Source organism: Phymastichus coffea, unplaced genomic scaffold (genome assembly GCF_024137745.1).
Source record: "Phymastichus coffea isolate CEN01 unplaced genomic scaffold, Cenicafe_Pcof_1.1 PCOF00081, whole genome shotgun sequence".
NCBI lineage: Eukaryota > Metazoa > Arthropoda > Insecta > Hymenoptera > Eulophidae > Phymastichus > Phymastichus coffea.
In genome coordinates this window covers 195,753-218,721 of record NW_026706892.1, presented here as the reverse complement: position 1 = coordinate 218,721, position 22,969 = coordinate 195,753, and the positions used below count along the sequence as shown (strand labels likewise).

Sequence of the window (22,969 nt, the reverse complement as noted above, 5' to 3'; positions counted from 1 at the left end):
CATTATGTTCTCCAATTCACATAAAAGCTGTTATTTTGGATAAATAGGTTCGAGCTTAGTTTCGTAGCACATCAAACTACCTCTTCATGTCACTACATTTCATATCGCTGTACTTCAATATAACATTCAGTTTCATCTGATGATTTGTCATAATTTAGTAAAACCTATTAAATAGAGTATGTGATTAAATTTTAAAAGCTGTACGATTGAAAATGAAATTGTTTGAATTATTTATTAAAAATATCTAATGTTAAGTAAGTATCGTAGAACATTTATTTCATATGGTTCGTAATAAGCAATTTATTTTAACTATGTGATTATATAAGAAATATTCAAATAAATAACTTGTTCTTTTAACAGAAAATGAATATCAACATTGTTTACATTTATTTACTAAGTATGGGTGTCTATGCAAATATCACAAATGATCTGATTACAGACTACTTTTATTACAAGAAGGTACCGAATGTCATAAGATATTCTTGCAGTGATAAAGATGGTAGCGAGTCACTTAAAGTGAAAGTTTTATACTTTTGTTTAAACTTTACTTGATTCAGAAGATATATATTTTTCATAGAAAATATTCTACTAATGAAGAGTCTGAGTCACCATGGAATTTTCGCCGCTACTACCAAATTATCCCTTACTACTTCTGTAGAAGCATTAGCTAATACAACGCACTATAAAGTTGGTATATTTTTGGATACTCGTTCGTGCAATACATCCCATATACTTTTAATATTCTCAGAGGTATATATGTGTGTAAGCTGTACATAGTTACGTAAACAATTCACTCGTATTATATGGTTTATTGCTTCAGGCATCAGCTAATTTAATGTATGGCGAGCTTCATAACTGGTTGATATTAGGATATAATTTATCACACGTTATAGATATAGTTGATGATCGAGTATTTGGCTTTTCAACAGACTTTGTTATTGCGATTTCACCAAATGATGAAGAATATGAACTCTTTGATACTTATAATTTAGGGTGGGAATATGGCAGAAGCTTGAATATTACTTTTTTAGGAAGTTGGACGAAAGAAAATGGATTGGAAATAGCTCTAACTCAGACCAGATTTTTGAGACGTTCAAACTCGCGGGGCCTTATTCTCCGTGCTGCTTTTTTCAAGGTTCACTTGAAATCTTCAAGTTTTTATTAATTACTTTCATTTAAAGTCTTCATTAATTATTTTACATTAAATATTCTTTTAACTATTGTAAATATATAATTAGACTGTATACCAACCTCCAGAGATGTCTGCTGAAGATTACTTTCAAGACCATACTCATGCTGAAAAGGAAAATTTATTAAAATTTGGGTTTAACTTATTAAGACATCTTTCAGATCTATTGAACTTTGAGTAAGTATGTGATAATATTATAGCCTTGTGGCATGATTTTATATTTCCTATATTACAGTTTACAATGTATCATAACACCTGAATGGCAAACTGGTGACAGTGTTGGTCCTGTAATTCGTGCCATAATTAACAATAAAGCTGATATCATAGGCAGTCCAATGGCTAAAAATATTCCAAGAACGTACTGGGTAAAATATGTGCATCAAGATTGGCCATTCAGGTAAAGAAACATTCTTTTCGATATTCCGCGCGCGAGAACTTGATTACGCACCCTCAAGAAAGCGAGCGTGCTTCAAATCTCGTCTCGTACACGTTCAAAAATAAAGGTAGATACACGTGAGAGAAAGTGATTTTACTTCATATGGTCTCTTTACCTTCGCTTCGCTCGAGCGTAATTAGATCGTAACTTAGATCACTTTCTCGCATCAGTATCGATATGTACTAGTACCATTCACACAAATTTGCTGACAATAAAATGTATTTTACGTATTTTTCAATCAAATACTTAGAACTTGCTTTATTTTTCGCAACCCACAACCCAAGTACATTAAATTCCAAGAAATATTACGACCTTTTGAGGACAGTGTATGGTACTTCGTGATAATATTTATAGGATTGTCCATTGCGCTTTTAGCATTTATTGCAAGATTAGACTGGATCGAGTCGAAATATATGAGATTATCTCATGCTTTCTTAGTCACCATCGGAGCTTTTTGCCAACAAGGTTAAAATACTCTATTGTCTTTTTTAATTTAGTTTGATAATTAATCTCACAATGTTTGCAGGCACAAATATGGAAATGGATCATATATCTACCCGTATTACTTTTTTCTTTATAATGATATTTTCTCTACTCACTTATAATTACTACTCGGCAGGAGTTGTGTCAGCTCGGTTTAATGAACCAATAGTCAAAATAAATGATTCCCTAAGCGAACTTTCCAAGTTGCCTGTAACAGTAGCATCGGAATATATGACTTACTTCGATTATCATGTTAAAGTACGTAGAGTAAACTAAAAGTAATATAAAAATATTATTATAGCAATTTCCTCGTATTTGAAAAGTTATTTTAAATAAAAATATGTATAATCATTTACTAGATTGTTTGATAAAATTTTTTTTCATATATACGTCTAGAAAAATGACTGGGAAATGAAAATCTTTTATGTTAAGCGATGGTCACTCGTGTCGGAAAAAAATCGCTTTTTACCACCAGAAGAAGGATTACCATTAGTCAAATTAGGTGGTTTTGCATATCATACGCATCCAGATGTTGCATACCCATTTATAGAAAGACATTTTGAAAATCGAGAAGTCTGCGAATTAACAGAAGTAAATTTTATACAGCCTAACTGGTCAGGATTTGCAGTAAGGTTTAATAGCTCTATTATCGAAATGAGTCGAATTGGGTAATTATATTATTATTAATTGTAAATTAATGTTTAAATTGTGTAAATATAATCCGAATATTTTTGAGTGAAATTGTCTAAAGGAGGGGTCAATGTAAATAATGCTATCGAGTCACTAATTTAAAATCTACATGGGAAATATCCTCGGTTTATGATAAAAGAGAGTTTCTCATTTTCTGATCACTATTCTATATATAAACAAATAACAACAAATAAAAGAAGGTTTCAATTTAAACTATAAAAAACTATAACTAAAAATTTTATTTTATTAAAAATAATATAATATCATACATATATATATCAAAAATATATTTCTTTAGATTCACAAAAATATTGGAAGTTGGATTGCGTCATCGCCAAGTAAAGAGATGGCAATACAGAAAGCCCGTCTGTAATTTGGAGAAATTAAGTGTCTCAAGTGTTGACTTGTATGATTTTTCTGCACAGCTTCTGCTTTTATTAATCGGGTATATAGGAGCTATTATAGTATACATAGTAGAATATCAGAGTGCTAATAAAAAATTAAAGATATCACTTCTGAAATCCACGGAAAGTTATGAGAGAAGTTTTTTTCGAAAGGTATTAATCCATCAAAATACAATCGATATGTGATTTTTCTTAAATACGTAATTAATACACAAATAAATGTTTCTAAAATATTCAAATTTAAATGAAATAGAAATATCTAATCTCTTAAGTTTGATGTACTCATTATACAATCAAAGTGCATCCGTAACTTATTATAGTTAATAAGAGATATATTATACAGTCTATGATCTTATTATAATAAAGAAGAATAAATAGTCCTCGCATGGCACCGCGCATGAAAATCAATAACTCGCACGTGACCCGAGAAATGAACTGACCGTGCGTGGAAAATTTATCACGGCTTCTCTCTCTATCTCTCTCTTTCCCTCTGTGGAATAAAGCGCGCAGCGATGAAAAACGGCTCTCCATTTAATTGCATGCATTTTCTCTCTCTCTTTCTTTCTCTCTCTCTTTCTTTCTCTCTCTCTTTCTTTCTCTCTCTCTTTCTTTCTCTCTCTCTCTCTCTCTCTCTCTCTCTCTCTCTCTCTCTCTCTCTCTCTCTCTCTCTCTTCAGCGGAAGCTCAATTTCGAAACTCGATATTCCTCTCTTGATTGCCACTCAAAAAGCAATCGAGCTCTGGCGTAGCTCCAACGTCGAAAGCATTCTCTTTCACGCATTCAAAGACTGACTGGTGCAAAATCTTGTGCGTTAGCCAAGAGGAGAGCTTGTTATTATTACATAGAACCCGATTGTTATCATGTTAATCGAGTTGCACTAGTCGTAGAGACAAAGATGTAGAGTACCGTAGAGAGTAAGGCATCGGTGGCTCAGCAATAAACACTTGGCTGTGTTCGTGAAATTAATGTTCGTGGCGTGAGATTAGGTTTGCCTTCAACTCTGCATCATTGTTGGATGTAACGAACTGCCTTCGTTAATTTTAAATAACGATTGATTGTACCGGTTTTTCAGTTTTTTTTGAGAACAGGTTTTTAATACAAATTTCAATATTAGCTCAGCCACAGCACTTTCGGTTTGTGAAATTTTTGCTTGCAAAATGAGATTAGGTTTGTCTATAACATTATGAAATGTAACAAAATGTTTTTGTTCATTTTAGATTGCATTTTATTGCGTAATTTTCCCAATTTCCTTTTAGAATATAAAGATTTAATTTTCCCAATTTCCTTTTAGAATATAAAGATTTTAAATGAGGACTGTGGCGAGAATTTAAATGCTCGCAAGGGAAGTTTTGCAGGGAAGAAAATCTTAATTTTGACCTAAATTAAACTAGAACTCATCATTCATGACGAAGTAAAGTAATTTTATTGGAGTTCTCATCAAGGGCCCTCTATACATATCCGTTGATTTTTGCTTTATTGATCAGACTTGATTTCATTTTGAAAGGCAGTTCAGGTTATCGATATTCCGTACAATTAATTTTTATCATTTTTCAAGCATTTTATTAAAAGAATCTAGTTTCGATCACCTTATTGATAGCATTGATCTGACATATTTCCTAACTACGAATGACTTTATTGTTGTTATTATTATTATTATTATTATTATTATTATTATGCAGTTTATCTGCTAAAAGATAAATTAGGATATGGCTTTATCAACTAGTGTAACATTAATGAGATATAATACCGACTATTCAGCCTATCAATTCGTATTTCTTTCTCATATTATTGTACTTCATTATTCAACCTGATCAATAGCTCATGCACTGCTATTCTCTATCCTTTAGTTTATAAATATGAATAAGTATAAAGAGTTACGAAAGTAAAAATCTTACTGACCTTTCAATAAATTCAATAAGTATTTACTGTTGAGATATCCGAGCAATATTGTAAAGGATCAGCCAAAGACTTTACCAAGAGTTTGGTATCTCCGAGTAAAATATTATAAAACGCAAAGCTGCGGTCTAACCTCAACGTTGCCGGCGGTGGTACTCTTTCGGCCAAATTGCGGACCTCGAAAGTGCAGAAAGGCGGCTACCGCACCCGCAAAAAGCTGCACTATCACCTTCGATATGGCGTACGTTGTTTTCGCTGGCCTCCTTTACCCACTTCGGCTTCTCGATGCTTCGCCGTGTAATAGAGTGCCTTCAACTGCGCGCACCGGTTATATCGTACTTTTTGCCGTGAAAGCACAACAGAAGAAAAGTTTCAACACTTGGTTTTATTTCTCTTTTCTTTAGTTTAGTTTTCCTTGTTCTGTTTTGCTGATAAGTTCGGAGACATGTAGTTAATCGTAAGAAAATCATTTTAGAGATTTATCACTTTGGAAATCTTTCAATTTTGTAGTTTATACTATAAGAACATTGTCGTTCTTGTTCTTTCAGTGATTTTACAAATTTTTTTTCTTATCACAGTTGTTTGATTCGAATCGATCACAAACTTTCTTTGGAAAAAATACATTATATTATCAGACTTGTAGAACTAAACGTAGTTACTATAGAATCTCAAATGTTTGAATGTATCAAAATTGTGTAAACTAAGTTGTTGAACGACGTTTTGTCAAAATGAAGATATTACGAAGTGATGGTGTATTTGCATGACCATCGATGAAATCAGAAGATAGAAATGAGCTGGCATGTAGGTCATCGGAAATGCTATTGCAAACGTTTGAGGCCAATCAATCAAATCTCGAAGCGCACCAAGATTCCAACCCAGAGCCAAGTCCAAATGCTGAGTTTAAGCTTGCTCTAATTTTCAACTTGCCTCCGTATTCATGAATACCGTTGGTGCGCTACTGAAATTCATGAGCGTGATATTACTTTCCGAAACAATGTGACGCTTTTAAATTTTGCCGCAAAAATGGAAACCAACTCTTTATAAACGATTTCTTCGGAATTTTATACTAATAGTCCGATATCACACGAAGATTATAACTACACTGCCACAATTTATTTTTTTTAATTTACTTTTTTGTCGATAAATATTTTGTTGAAAATTAATCGTTTGCTTTTACGAGAAAAGAGGTCTTAGCATGCAGAAGATTAGAACAGATTCATGTATGAATGTTTAAATTCGTTATTGATGCATTATTAAACGTTGAGTCATTCGACGTAGATACATACGGCAATAGAAGCACGAAAGCGTGGGAGACCGAGAGAGAGAGAAAAATGCAGTAAAGAAGAGGGAAAGGAGGGTGTAAAGTACTGCACAAGAAGCCGCTCGAGACGGAGCTTAAAGCTTTCGAGATAGGAGGGAAGCTCGAGCGCTTTTTGTCTCGCTGCTCTACGGAGAATAAGCCCAAGCCTTCGCTACCGACAAGTAAGCGCCCGACTGCGCGCCGTCCAATTGCTTCTTGAACGCTGTACGGATTTTTATGAAATCCACTTATCTTCTCACTCCTGATAGTCTTTCTGCGAGGGCTCGCTCACTCCCTTCCTTTATTTTTCTTTTTTTTTTAAGGATGCGATAGCTTTTATCGAAACTCATTCAGTGAATTTACTTTGAGGACCTGCGCGGTGGGATTCTTTGTCTACTTTTTTTTCACGCAAAGAGAGAGGATTTAACATTACTTCTGGTAACAATCAATGATTTTTCAGTTTTCGATAAGACCTCCTGACTTTTCGATGAAATTGTATCGCAAAAAATATTTTCTCACGACTGTAAGCTATGTGTAAGCCCTTTTAAATTGAATTGCGATTTGTTTCCAATTGTGAAGAACGAACATAACGTATTTCTGCGTTTAAAAATAGAAATTGTCATATTACCCTTGTAGACTCCTATATGAAATATCGAATTAATAAAGATGATATTGCGGTACACGCTGGCACGCCAATAAATGCGAACATTTTTCAAGATTAAATTTTTAATATATCATCGTGAAAGAGCACACGCGGATTGCGAGCGCGTGTGAAAATCCAGAGATAAATGGGATGGTGAAGCGCGTTCCGATAACGCCCTTCGCATTTAGCGTGCTCCATCAATTACATTTCATTCTTCCATTTCGCGTACCACGATAATGATCGCTTCGGAAAAAGTAATACTCACGCGCGCGTTGACTCTCCATTGGAGCGAGAAGTATACACGGTTGTTTCCGAGTTGCAGCACTCGAATATTGCATTTTGCGGTCAAGTGAGTTTTTCCGAAAGATTATTTTAACGCTCGAATAAACCACATCGGCTGTTGATCAATGGAGTTCACCATTGAAACTCGCTTGCAATTTGGACAAACAACAAATTAAAATTGAACCGAAATGTTTGTGCGTGCTGACGTTCTATTCTTGCGTTCAATGTAAAACATTTACGAACTATTTATTGACCTTTGTAACAATGAAGACAACAACAAATTAGAAAATCTGATATTGCACTGCAAAGAGAAAGGAAAGAAGAAAAAGTGGTAGCATTGATAAATTACTACTAGCTACACTACGACGCTGAGATATGGAATGCTTGATTTTTCTTCGAAACGTCACGGTAAATTATAAACACGAATCACGAGAAAGGTAAAAACGTTAAATCGTCAAAGAGAAATGAGAGGGAGAAAGAGAAAGGGAGAGAGAAAAAGAACGGTATATCGTCGTACGTTGTTATCGTTGCAATGGCGTGCACGCAGATCGCTGATTATAGCTATATTATAGGTAATATACACATATTCACAGATGCAAACACGCGATCCTCTGAAACGTTAAATAATCCGCGTTTAATGAGGCCACCAACGTCAAGTGGCACTGTGACGTGACTGCGTCAATAATTCATTAAATGAAAGTGTGTGAGTTATTCACGAGAATAATAATTTAGGTGTTAACGTGACGGTTTAAAAGGTGAGAAAGAAAGAGTTTCTTTATTGTGTCTGGTATAGTTCGTTGAGTGTCTGAGAGGTGTTGGCTAAACGTGATTTATTTTTAGCTGAAGTAGCCTAAAAATCAATATTTTGTAAACATGAAATAATACTGCAAATAAGTGTCTCTGATTTGAGGTGCAAATATTTAATTTTTTTACTACGTTCAGCTTTTGTTGGAAAAAGAAATCTACGTATTTTTTCATATTTATCAATAACATCCGGAGAAAACATTGGGTAGTCACGAGAATAAACGACTGTTGTGTACACGCAACTAAGTTAGAATAAAGATGGTTTAATAATTTAAAAGTATAAGTTGGCTGTAACTAAACGTAGATATTTTAAGTACATGAGAAAAACATAGCAGGAATAAGACTGCAGTAAAATGAAAAAAGTGAATAATCGCATAAACACAGCTATGTGGTTCTTTAAATATAAGAAGCTTGATCCTGGAAAGCTGTGACTCGCAAAGTTTCTGTAAAGCGGGGGGGGGGGGGGGTCACGGATAAGTGGACGAATAAATAAAGAAGAAAAGTCGGACAAGAACGTTTAAGGTAGTCTGAAAATACAGTAGGGACTGTTTTCTTAGCCTCGCCGTGAAGTGCCTCGGTTTTCATTTCTTCTTACGTCTAAAGAGAGAGAGAGAGAGAAATAGAAGAAAATGCTTTCGACAAACTTGCTTTTGTTTGAATTTTGAGTTTTTACATACATTGTAATTGTAAATAACTAAAGAGTTTGTTAAATTAAGTTGTGTTAGTTGCAGTTGACATTAAACATGAACTTGGAGTATACGTATATTTTCAAATCACTATTTGCTTAGCAAATTTCAAATAATATCTTATTATGTGAATTTAGAAACTTCATAGAAACATGATTCTTTTTGTAAACTACAGATCAAAAAGCTTTGAAGTCGAAAAAGCATACATTTATATTTTCAGCTACCTGTAGATTTAGAATGAAAAATAATATTTTCTCACGCAATCTACATAAATTTCTATCACCGTATGAAAATACTCTTATCTTATTTTCTGCCCAGCAACAAATTATTTAATACGTGCGAATTAAACTTCAAGTATTTTTGTTTTTATTAATAGTGTTGCTATCTTTACTAATTTGAAACTACTTTTTTGAGTCTTGTCTTGTTCACAACAGTATTTGTCTCTAACAATTTTTCTAGTTAATATAGAATTGACATATTTCTACAAAGTTTTACACGTATTATTCTGTTATATTATTAACTGTGCTCTCAAAAAAATCTAATATAATTTATTATGTAGCATTTATTCTTTTCGAGTGTAATCATCGAATCGACATAATAAAACAATAACATACCTATTCTTACGATAATAAGTGTATGTGTTTATGAAGACGAAAATTTGAACAGCTCATAATAATACGACTTGCACGTGTAAATTGAAGAGTGCAGAAAGGATATTTCATCAAAAAGCACGAAGAGAAGCTTAAAAACAAATTCTCGGACCTTCATAAATATATCGGAGAGTGAGGGTCGCAAGAATATACTCGTCTCTCTCTCTCTCTCTCTCTCTCTCTCTCTCTCATTCTCCCTCTTTTGCCTTTGATGCGGGCTGTAAAATACGTTTACCTGTTCTATCTCCAATATTATTGCGCTTCTACTCTCAGACATAAAAGGGAATGAAAATGTAAAAAAAGTAGCTTGATGGCTTGAGAATGAAGTGGAAAAAATCAAAGGGTACCGACGCACCTAAACGTGCGTATAGCAAGTATCAGGTAAACGTTCGTGGGCAGGGATTTGCTTTATGTACACATGTGCAATATCTCTGTAGGGGATGGAATATGAAATGCATTTCTACCAAAATTACTCCGATTTCTTTTCTTATGGATTCTAAAAGCATAATATATTTTTCGTTTACTCTAATTTCGAGACAAGTATAACACGAAAAAAGCTGCCGATTGCATTGATGGAGCGCTTCTTTAATAAGCGACAAGAAATATGAAGTTTTTAGTTTTTTATTTGGGTAAAGTTTAGTACGATAGATATTAGATTTTCAAAATCATTTAAAGAATCATTTGATATAATTTTTAATTAAATGTAATTAATTAAGTTAAATATAGAATCAATTCATAGAAATATTCATATTATTTTCCGTAATGGCATTCACTTTTAAAGCAAATATCTAGGAAATAAGTTTTAATGATTTTTACTAGCATTAATATTATTTAAATAAGTTTGTTGTATTACATTTAAATTGATCTGTTACAAAAAATTATGTGATTTCAAGAGTGACGGTTTGAAAAATAAGTATTTGAAAAATAAGTTTCTTGAAAAATCGCGATGTGGATGTCAAGCAACGCTGACACGACAGTTTTTGAAAAAATAAAGTTTCTTTCTTTTTTATGTTTTTTTTTTGTACAGGGGAATCTGTACAATCCTCGGGTACTTTTTATGATGTAGTATGATTTATCGTCTCAGCATCGGCACAGAGTTAACCCCAAAAATGAAAAACACGTTAGTAAAAGAAACTATTACAATTCTTTTAAGACTAAATAAACATACAAAGTTGGAGTAAGATATCTTCAAACGAATGTCAGATGCTAACAAAAATTAAGAAAAACTTGGTAAGTTTCTTATTAATTGAAATGAAAGAATACATCGAATTGAGTGTTAAAATTATATGTAGTACATTTAAATACAATAGCAGGACAAAATAAACAAATAATCATAAAAACAAAACAATTAAAGTAAAACAGAGGACATATTTGAAAATTGCCGATACAATTCTTTCTCTTCACGAAAACAAATAAAAGATCGCATAACTTATACAATTTGAAAGAAAATGCAGGCACAAATATATGAAATGAGAAAGGAGCAAAAGAGCTTACAAAGATACTTTAATAATGCTGAAGAAAAGGAAGTAATTATTTTCTCAGCACGTGACAGCTGGACAAGTTGACTTGCGTATTGTTTTTGCGTTCCCGCACGCGCGAAAAGCAGCAAAAACTGTGACAACGTTATCATTAGCGTTTATGAAGCACAGCGCTCAAGATAGTTTTTAAGAGAGAGAGAAGTATAATGCGCTCGCGCGGATCTTTCTCTTCGGCTGAAAAATTCACGCGCATATGGTACAAGGAGAAAAGAGTATTATTCGCCTTTGTAAGTACTTTTACGAGCTGGATGCGTGTCCATTGCACGTAAGAGCGCTTACTCTCTGCTATCGATCGACAACGGTGGTGGTGGCAAAATTTGAGATGCTACGCGCAACTTTTATATGCACGTGTAAAAATCGTTCGCCTGCTTGTTTATTACGTCGAGAACGTTACTCTGAAAAGGGTTCTCACGGTTTATGCATACTTCATGAATTCTTGAAAAATCTTGTCCATATATGTTTTCTTATTTCTTCCTCTCGTTCATTTTACAACGAGATTGCTTTCGTGCATGGAATTAAATGGATGTACATATCTTGTTTTTATGCTTCGTAGGGAGTAAAATTCTTTTCTCTACTGATATTATACAGTAATAAACAGTCTGCAGCATACACGAATGACTAGAAAAATAATAAAGTTTTCTTTTACAAGAGAGTCACTCTCAGTTTACTTTCAATTCAAAATGGCGTGGGTAAAGCGTAGGAAAAAGGATCTCTAAAGCTCTTAAAGAGACGCACGAACTTTACGCTCTGGGATTACGGGAAAGGCAAATGACAACGGCGCGAATTGAAAGGGACCGAGATGCACAGACTTTACCTTTGTCAAGGGATCTGGCCAGTGGAATTGTTAGGAAAATGAGAAACAGCGTGTAATTCGTGAGTTTGCTGTGTGCTCTTCAGGTTTCGTATTCTCATACCCGAGAAAAAGTGTTGATTAAAAATATAAATATCGAATAATCTGATCGGATGGCATCAAAGTTTTTCAACAATATTGCACAAACTGCATAGTGCAGATAGGCGTAATTAAATGTCGGAGGAAATGGTAAGGAAACGAGAAGTCCATGAAGCTTTCCTTAAGTACACAGACTTCCCCCGCACTGGAATGAGCGTGCTATACTGACTATATGTAATAAGGGAATTATCTCTTTCATCCAAAGATTAAACACTTTAGTGGAATGGAAGTTTGCCGGAGGCGGATTTAAGTATCCTCGGCATTGATAAGAAAATATCATTCCCTACTAGTGGGGAGTAAAGTAAGTGACAGCGATTCAATGAAATTGTCAGATCTGTCTGAGCTGCTATGTTCATAACTTCAGTGACGTAGATGGGCAATTAATCTTCGAGAGACACGAGATGATTAAAGTTCTGAAGCAGAGACAAAAAAAAGAAAAGCTGCCTGCTTTGGACTGCCAAAAAGGACGTAGCATGGATGTAATTTCACGCTGACAGTGGAATTGCGCCTCTAATCATTCTAATTTCCTTGCTACAGTAGCGAAGGGGATCATCATCAGCATTCGCCCGCAACTCTGGTCAAAAAAAGGAAACCATTTAGCATTGCCTCAACTAGAGTTGAAAATAAAGGGACACGCGCGTAGCAGTAGCACTGGTGCTGCATGTAAATGTAATTACGAGGCCTCAAGCCTGAGTAAAGTTAACGAGCGACGGAATACTTCAAAGCGACGACACAAGTCTCTTGTAGCGTGAAACTGAATAAAGCGTAATATTGTTCCGTCTTGTTTCACCTGCGCTATGTTTCTGTTTGTTTTCCCCTCTGCTAAAGGAGCACGAGCGTTCGTGCTGACTGCCCATGCCACGCAAAATAAACAATAACGAACGCGCGCGCGCACGCAATTCTCGGTAATCTGTGCACTTTGCAGGTGTAACGAAAAAAACATTGGCCAAACGTACGCGCAGCCTGTTCCTTTTTTTTTTATAAAAATAGAGTTTCCATCATTGTGAGCGATTAAAAAGTACTGATGTTTTGATTTTCCTATATACTCATGTTAGAATTGAGCCCCAAGAAAATATTCTTTACCAGTGGCAGAGCACGATCATGAGAAATCTAAATACCGTTGGTTTACGTATTTGAGATCATTGAACTTGTATGCCTGGTAGATCATTACGTTAATTACTCGAGATAATTTCAAAGTTATCGGAGTTGCCCACGGTCTCATAACCAATCGAGTTTACGAGCTGCTTGAGATTTTATCGTAAGATTATACATTAGGTAGCTACCGTTGCAGAGTGAAACTGGCAGGTACAATGCTAGAAAAAGTCGTAATAACTTTAATAGAACACATTCAAGTTTCAAATATAACTGGAAATACTTGTACTGATAGAAATTTTCAATATTAAAAGTGAATTTGAGCAAAGAGAATATTGGCATTAATATATTATTGTCGAAATCAAAAAGAAGGTTCTGTATTTGAACTAATTTTTTGTATGCACATATATGCATTCTCTGTAAGGTTTTAGCCGATTTTAATGGGGGGGGGGGGGCTATTTGAAAAAGTATAAACGTATGCTTCAGAAATGACAATATCAATATTGACTTTAGTGAAGCATGACTTTACAAGTAATTGAAAAAAAAATAAATTTTGAGTCGGCTTTTTTTAAACTCAATCTTGTCAAGTGCAGGATTTATTGAAATCATTTTATTTTTGGACTCGGTGAATGGTTTTTAAATATAAATCTGATTTTTGAACGAAACATTTAATTTCGAAAAAGCTATATACCCCGACAAATTTAGTCTATACTGGACACTTTTAGATCAGCAGCACTCGACCTAGTAAACTTCTAGATTTCCTCTATTTTAGCTCGACTACTATGTTACGGGTAGTAATCTAAGATTTTATCTGACAACATTTGCTATACATATTTTCTGTTTATGTATTCCTTCAAACCAGTGGTAATTGTCATAATTAAAGTAAATATGCGAGAGCTTACAGACTTTATATAAAATTTTGAGATGTTCTTGATTTAAGATATTATGAAATTGTTGGAGATGTAAAAAAAAGGGGCACAGAAATCGCAAAAAACGTAAGGAATTTTACTAGGATAAAATGTCTTTCGCGAAAAAGGAATGAGGGAGCCATAAAGCAGAAATAATTGACCAGCGCGCCAGAAGAGTAGGCAAACAAGATTAGCAGCAGCGGTGAAAATCTCCAAGCATTGTCTGAGAGACAATAAAATGCTGAAAGGATTTTCCTCTTTCTCTCTGTAGAGAGTTAAAGCAGCTGTCGGTCCGAGGCACTTAGTCGCCACTCTATAACTCAGGTTGCGCGCGTCGGCGCGCACGACAGTCGCGTCGCGTCGCCCGGCAAATTAGAGAGTCTCGCCCGCGACGAGCTCGCGTTAAATAGATGCAAAATTATGCATTTTCCATCGGTCGTTACTCTCTCTCTCTCTCTTCTCTCGCTCGCTTGCTTGCGCGCTTCCCTCATGCTCTGCGGCATCGTTATTTCTCGATTTTCTGCCGAGCCTTAAATCCTGCGGGGGATGCCACGCAGCGTACACTGCATTCTCGGCTTTTTCCGTAAAACTGTAAATTTTCGACTGGACGTTGATAGAGTTATTTCGTGGGTACTTTGAATAAATTGCTTTTTTTTCTTGCTGGACTTTTGTAGCGCGTGTTTGAGAAATCGAATTGGAATTAATTGTTGGAGTACAATTGATTTTTAAGACCGAAAATAAAGAACAATTTATAATATATTACAAAATTAACTTGTGACGAATTGTAAAAAATTTATTTCGTCAAAAATTTATATCACCTCCTGAAAATTATCTTGCTTTATATATATGAACTTTTTTTTAATAATTTATTTGGCAAAAATATTAATTTTTTCAATTAAAGAATGAGAGATTGCAATTATTGTAAAAAATCCTTACTCACTTTTAGCTTTTTATATGAAAACGTAAAAACTGAACGGTGATCGCTTCTTTCAGCTTTTTCAGAAAGAAATATCAATTAGAAAATTTTTGCTTGATCGAAAGCACAATCTTATTAAAAAAATAGTATGGAAATTTTGATCATTCAGATAATTAACAAAGTACACAATAAGATCCGCAAGCTATAGAAGCTTGAAATAATATTAAATATTTTATATTTTAATTAATTAGGCGTTTGCGCCATAGACTGTTGAAAGAAATTGATCGAATCTTATTTCAGATTTATTACGTGAAAGATATTTGTGTCATCTACATGAAAGAACGCTTGTCGATAACACATGAAAAAGTAAGCTTCATTGAAAAGACTAATACTGTGCCACGCGGGTCTGGAAACAAAAGAAACGTTTGCACGTCGAGCTGCATCGGCTGTCAAGTATTTTTCGCAACAATGGCTAAAGGACAACGCTTGAAAACCATCCAGAAGCACGTATCTCGATCATTACCAAACGTCAGTTTCGTTAACGAAGTACGTACGCGCACGAGAGCACGTGACCATACGTGTTCGGCTGCATTATTGATTTGTGTCAATAGCACGCACTTACTTTTCATTCTCTGTACACCCAATCTCTCTCTAGTCCTCACTTTGGACAGAAAAGTTATGTGTGGAGTCTCCGGTGTGTCTGTGTACTTGGTACATTCGAATGTAGACAATGACGCACTGGCTCTATTTTTTGTCCTCCTTGCTCGTGTGTGTGATTGCTTTTCATATAGCGCGCGCGCCAGACGATTGATACCTACTACATAGCTTTTGATCGTCTATTTTCTTCACCCACTCCAATTTTACGCGTCGTTTTTACCACTATCATGATTCACGGTTCAACGAAAAGGAAATAAAACACCGACGTAGAAAAACGGAAAATTGCTGCGCGGTAATAAAAAGCAAGCTCTGCTAACAGTTTTGTTGTTCGTTTCTTTTTACTTTGTTAATTCACACATGAGTTATTTATAGTTTATCAAAATTATTAGCTGCGATGGAGGAGATAGCGTTCACAAAAAAGTCCATTGTGTATGATGCCTCGAGTATGAAAGAGCAATTGATACGGAATATTTGTGATATGATAAATTAACTTGAAATACCTTTTTAGATATTTTTACTTTTGCTTTGGGACTGTGAAAGATTTTTCAAACAATTCGAAGCTCCTTACAAAACGTTAATACTTTAATAAATAAATAAAAATTATGAATGATATTTCTAGATGTTGAAGACTTATAAAGAAGGTAATGTTGAATCATTATCAAATACTTTCCAGCTTTATATATCTTAAATCTGTTTTACCAATTAGTAAGTTTATTTTCTTTAGAAACCATTCATTGTATTTAATAATAATTCAACATTACCTTCTTTATGAATCTTAGCTCTGGAATTGTAACCGCGAGGATCACTTGGGTTTATTTGATAATAAAAAGAATAACTAAATAATGAGAAGTAAGGGATTTCTCATTGAAAACCTGAAAAATATTTATAATAGCGAGTGGATCTTCAGTAGAAATTGAAATTTTCTCTGCTCGAGAAAGAAAAAGAAGAATTCAATTGAATCACAAGCTCGTTACTGTCAGTGTGAGCCTGCCTCCTTGCCTCGACGTACTGCGCATTGTGATGGATTTACGTCAGCGAATTGGATTTCGTTGTTATGCGAAGCGCGCGTCGTAATTGCGTGCGCAAGCTCGTCCCCTTTGTTTATAGCCCTTGCGCTGCTGTAGCTCAGTGTGTATTACAGCTCATTTTGCGAACGTCTGCCAATTCGTCTTGTTTAACACCTGTTTTCCCGAGCGCGAAGCTTCTGCAAATGCGCGTGCTATACTCACTTCGATCCCAGCTGCTTTCGACCTCACCCAATTTGTCGTAGCTCGCTTGTTTATTGCTAATCATCTGCTACCGGTATAGAGAATTTTAGTAATCGTGGTTCTTGCGAGTGACGCGGTTCTACAAACATTGCGATTGCGAGCCTTCCTCTCGGATTTGCCTTGTTGAGGAATTCTACTGATGTGTAAAACAGGCACATCGAGTTCTGTCAAAAAATTTCATTCCACCTCGAAAGCATGAGTTGGCAAAATCGGCCTGCTAGCTTTAGCTTTATGAGAATCCACTGCCGAGTCACAATTTGCGAACGGACACTTGATGTACTGTTTGTATACAGTCGTAAAATTCATTCAAAACACAAATTCGGTTGTTACTGGAGTGCAATAGCTGTATAGCTGAAAATGGAAAAATTTTAATTTTAGTTTAAAATTTTAGGATATATACTTTCACTAAAACGGGTTTTTGAAATCCTATTATTTAAGGATTGAAACAAGGTAAATTGTATCTTTTTATTTTTATTGCTACAGCAAAATATATCTATTTAAAAATTGACATTTTCAGGACTTTGCACATAAGATCCATTAGTTTTTCAAAAATTCGAGGAAACAAGTTATTCTTTATTTTCAGTGAAGACATGAATCATATTAATTAAAAATAACCACTCGATGTTAACACTTTTTTTTTCTATCGAAAATCTAGTCTCGATTGTTTCCTCTCTAATCACGTGTGAAACCCTTAAAATTTAAAGTGCAAGCATATAACCATAATTATATTAGTAATTATATCATTATAATTACGCGGCAGATAAGATTCAACTCTCACACAGCTGTATCTGGAGACGCTGTAATGAGAAAGAGAGAGGGAGAGAGAGAGCAGGAAACACTCGAGTTTTGAGAATTATTAAACAGATGAGTAAACACCGTACTTAGCGCCTCGCGTTATGCGTACACGCTAGATAATCACGCAGCTTTCGACCGCGTACTCGAGGATGCGGTAGCAAGCTTTCCTCTCATTTCCCTTTCCGAGTGCACGTGGGAGTTCTCTCTTCTTTCTTTACTCCCCATGCTTCTCAAGATTTAATGCATACATCGACCTGCATGCGTAAATCGTATCAATCCTTTTCCTTTTTTACTCGTATCTTTTCAAGCATTTAATACGGATACTTACTTCTCTTTTCTTTTTTACGGCTATAAATATTGCAAAAAAATTTCAAGAGTGGTCTTGATAGAAGACTCCAGAAACTACACGTATACGTAATTTTTTTATTATTAAATCTATATATATAAAGGGTGATCAATATTTACTCGACTCTCTTGATCTTATAAGTATAACAAGAATAAAACTCAACACGGGCACGATTTCCAAGTGTAAGTCGTCGTAAAATAGTATTTTAATGATGGCATATCATACTTTTATAAGCCTTGCAGTAGTAGCAACAGCAGCAAAAGGATAACATCACGTAGCTTATCGTCTAATGAGAACGCTCATTTCCAGTTGCAGTCTGCGTATACGTGGTGGCTGATATTATTGCGGCGCGGTGTTGCACTGCGTTATACAGAGTATAACTCGGTTATCGCGCGCAAGCTCCACGTTGTTCTCTATGCTCCGATTTAATACCTTCGTATTAATGCATGTGCGCAGGAGAACGATACAACCTATCGTAATGTTCGTTTGTGCCTAAGTAAAATACGAGTATCTCTTCCTCTCTCTCTGTCTCTTCCTCTCTCTCTTCCAGATTTTGCTTCTGAATTTTTATCACTTTTTACCGTTTTTCTTTAACTCCGTGGAGTTGCTGTGATTTCAGGCAATGCCTGTTCGGTCGATCTAAGCTCTCAGCTTGCTAAAGTTTGCATATATTTATTGCAAAACCGACTGTTGAGCATTCGCTCCACCCGCCATACTATTTGATCTCTACACCTGCCTCTCGCCTACTCTTCACAGTGGAGCTTGGTTCCATGAGGAACCCTACTACCTCCGTGGATGCATTGCAAATCCTGGCTGCACCACCTTAACTGCTCTTGCCCTGAAGTGAGAGAGTTAACATTCATGTTTTCCGATTTCTGTTGCATACGTTCGCAGTTTTTGCTTCCGTCTGAGCCAATTATCTTGTGCTTCGAGTTAAGTGCGCTGCCACACTGCGTCCGTAGACATAAGGCAGGGGAAGCGATCCGCGTCTCCGTCGATCCGTCATGCTTGCGTGCTACACAGCACGACCGTACCACGTCTACCCTATCTGTAATATCTGACACTCCCCAACTGACAGTAGCAACTTCTGCGTTGCAGATTCCTTCTACCGTCACTACCGCTGCTGTCGTTTGCGTGTCTGAGAATATGGGTGAAATGGCCCCTGCCTATTTTGCGACCTTTGAGCGAAGAATGGAGCTAATTCTCACTGTTAATCACGAGGAGGTCTGCCACAAGTGCGACAGGATTATCCACGACCAGGTAGTATTCCATAAGCTCTCTTCAATCAGTGATGAACCTGAGATACTGGTCCATGGTCTCCCCGCTGTCTATGTGAACTTGTACTGCTGCACGCAAACTGTTTATTACCCTTGGTATCAGGATGGGTCAAGACCTCCCAGGTATCCTCCAAACTCCCGAGTGGACTCTTTGGACACTGCCATCAGCTGATAGGATAGCTTCGTTCTCTTCTCATACATCCAAAACTTTTGTCTTTTTCATTGAGTTCACCTCGGTCTGTGATAACATTGTTCATTTGTTTTCTCACTTGACCAATTTATTCGCGCAGGAAATTTTTAGCTGTAGTGGCAATTCGCACGTCTTTCTTCGGCCGTTTTGGCCGAAACCAGTTCTCGAATTTCTGTTCAAGGCTCGGAGAGTCTATGACGAGCTGAGTTATTCATCCATTATAATTTTTGTCTACCCAACAGCTCGGTCGGATTTCATCCCCAATATCACTGAGCACGACCTGTGCAATCTCCCAGCTGCTTCTATACACCAGACATCTCCGACACCATTACTAATCCATGGTGATGGTATGTCCTCAAACTGTCCGCTAAATAAGCATGAAAGCAACAATTCTTCACTTTTATTCAGCCTCTGTTGAGGACGCCGAGCGTAGAAGCCCGGGGAAAAAACGGCGCGTCCACACTTTTTAAAAAAAGGAAAAAGAAAAGGGATGGCGTGGTCAGCCATTAAACGGTTAAGGCGCAATAGACGCGATGCGGGGAAAACTCAGAAGTTGGCAGTGACGAGTAGGGATGTTTAAACTCACGCCATGCCTTCATTACCAACGATGAACTCTGATCGTGTAAACACTGCACAGCCTCCATCTTTTATAACCTTATCTTCTAACATTAACACTCAGGATCGCGCATTTGTTGCTTCCATTACGTCAACCCTCGATGAATTAGCTCCTCTGTAAGTGATATCCTTTTCTGCCAAGAGAAAACCTTGGATGTCCGCACAAATGTATGCTAATTTGCGTATCAGAAATGTTGCCTATAAGTATGTCAAGCGAGTTGCTTACCCTTGCGATGTCGAAAACTTCAGACGCTAGATCTCAAACGATCTCAACACTGAGAAAAATGCTCACATTGAGAAGCGACTTAAGCAGGCTAATGGACTTGGAAGAGACTGATGCGAGTTGCACAATATTGAAGTCACCAGAAGCTCATTACCGTCGCCTTTCCTCTTCTGCCACGCTGCTGTTCTAAGCTCTCACTATATCAACGTCATGCAATTAAATCCACCTTTAAATCGTGAGAGCTTTGATGCCTTTCTGAGCATATCGCTCGACAGGACCTTTGATTTCCCATCTTTCGGCACGTCACGGTGAAGAATGTGAGGGAGGTGCTGGCCGAGGCTAAGTCAGGGGGCTCAAGCTCAGATGGTTTATCTCTGAAAAGCCCTATTGCTGGCGCCCAACTCGGGTATACCATACATTACCGCTCTCTTCAACTGTTCCCTGGATACTGTAAGTTTTCCTGCTTACCGGAAGAGGACTTTGCTCCGCTTGCTGTCCAAAACCTGTGCGCCTTGTACTCCCTCCGATTCACGGCCGATAGCACAGTTTAGCGAGATGTCGAAGCTCTTGGAGCGATTAGTTCACCGCTAACTACTTCATCATCTAGAATCTAACAAATAGTTCGACTCTAGACAGGCGGGTTTCCGCAAAGACCATTCCACCGAAATTGTAGTAAACGTGCTAATGCGCACGCTCTCTCTCGTTCGGTAATAAAGAAATAAAAATAAGCAGGCAGGTAGTAAAACGAGGCAAGACGTCTGCGGTTGCGGACGTGCACGTGGAAGAAAGGGTCAGTAATAAAAATGGGGGCAACGCTTGAAAAAGGTCACACGGGTCTACATATGCCGGATATGTACATCACACTGTCGTTCGGTAATTATCGAAAAGAAAGCTGCGGGAATTGGATCCGAGCACGGTTTTGTACCGGAGAATTTTTCTTTTCCTTATTTTTGGGGTTTTTCGCTTGCACCTTCTCGGTCTCCTCATTAAAAGAAATGTAATTGCCTTTCTTGTCGTTGTACATGACGCTATTCACACTAATTTTAAGTAAACGCATAGCGGATCTTTGAAAAAATGTAAAGCGTTGTCTAAAAGTGAATAAACCACAAACTAACTGTTAGTTGCGAAATATTGTAGCGTATGTATTGTATTAAATTATAAGCACATGTAAATAAAATGCAAGCGTATGGTCATTTAAAGGGAGAGCGTTATTATCAGTTTCGGACGTAAATTGTGAGTTAGATAACGTTCAGAATCAAAGTCACCCCTTGACTCGACATATGGACATGGGTGTACACCAAGAGCGTATCATCGCCATAAGCCACCCTTTCATCTCCATCGAATTTGTTCCTAGAAGCTGTAGATCTCAAACGAAGTGATAAGGCCCCCCTAATAATGCAGGTCACTGTATAACGAGGAGGGGAAGCTTTCAAGCTGACCTTCGGATCGGCACGCTGCTAGCGAGGGTGCGAGGAAGAGAGCTAGAGAGTGGGAGAGACGAAGAGAGCAAAAGCGGGGTGAAAATGTGCACGCCACACTCAGTCCCAATGAGGGCGATGAAGCGGAAAATTGGAACGGTGATGAGGAGGGGGTAAGAAATGTGGAAGCTTGGTGGGGGCCACATGGAAATTGAAAGTTCAGTTGAGCTTTCCTCCTATACCAGGTAAGGTGCTATTCTTTTCATTTTGAATATAGTACGTGTGCTATTCTAGTCGTGTTGAGAGTTGCAATAGTTATACTGTCTTGTAAAATAACGGCTTTTTCCCTCCTACTATAAGATTTTTTATCCCTCCGTTTCGTTTATAAGTTGAACGTGGATTTTCTTATAAAAAAATTAATAATAATAAATAAATAAAATCAACCTGAAAAAGAACACTACTCATTATTCCAGTTCAAACTTCACTTCCTACAGAAACGGCGCTTCTCGGACTACTCGATGATATGCGCTGGGCCATAGATAAACGCCAGGTAACCAGCCTAGTGCTTTTTGATTTTTCCAAGGCATTCAGTAGCACCTTCTATGAAATACTCATCAGCAAGTTACGGAACCTGAACCTTGCGTCTACTACTCTGCAATGATTCTTTAATTACCACATAGATCGCTTGCCGGCAGTATCTAACTTCCCAGTGGTTGAGATCTGACTCGGGCGTTTCCCAAGGAAATGTCCTGGGACCTCTCCTTTTCGCCATTTATATTAATGACCTGCCAAGTGTCCTTTTTTTCTCAAGGTACATGATATATGCTGATGAGATCCAGGTCTACGTTCATTGCTTTCCACATGACATTCATGAGGTCATCAGGAAGGCGCAGCAAGACGTGCAGGTGATCGCTGATTGGGCGGTCGCAAATGGACTCACTCTTAACATCCTCAAGACCATGATCGCTATATTGGACAAGGAGTAGTATATCTCCTCGATGGACATCAACACCCTGCCAAAGATAGTTATTATCGAGGTCCAGTTTCCATTCTCCTTTACTATTAAAAGCCTGGGTATAACTCTTTCATCCACGCTTGTTGCTAAAATTTTACCGCAAGGCTCTCTCCTTTAAGCTAAAGAAGATGCTCGTTCAAGCATTGGTCGTGCTTCACTTTAGTTACGCCTCCATCGTTTATGTGGATACCGATAAAACTCGGCAGTTTGCGCTGCTAGTCGCCCACAATGTCTGCGTTTGTTTTGTCGCCGGTTATGTCCCTTTCACCGTCACCAGAGATTTGACGTCCCACATTTCC

At 36.8% G+C, this 22,969-nt stretch overlaps 1 protein-coding gene across 1 annotated transcript; it reads left to right on the top strand.

Moving 5' to 3' along the window:
- Positions 1-276: 276 nt before the first annotated feature.
- LOC131668629 (ionotropic receptor 75a-like) lies at positions 277-22,641 on the top strand. The gene is made up of 11 exons (XM_058942966.1): positions 277-284; positions 361-499; positions 578-750; positions 821-1,135; positions 1,239-1,366; positions 1,425-1,586; positions 1,876-2,090; positions 2,152-2,366; positions 2,505-2,776; positions 3,097-3,243; positions 22,467-22,641. The coding sequence occupies exons 1-11, from the start codon at positions 282-284 to the stop codon at positions 22,639-22,641; spliced, it is 1,944 nt and encodes a 647-aa protein (XP_058798949.1). The 5' UTR covers positions 277-281.
- The last annotated feature ends 328 nt before the right edge of the window (positions 22,642-22,969 follow it).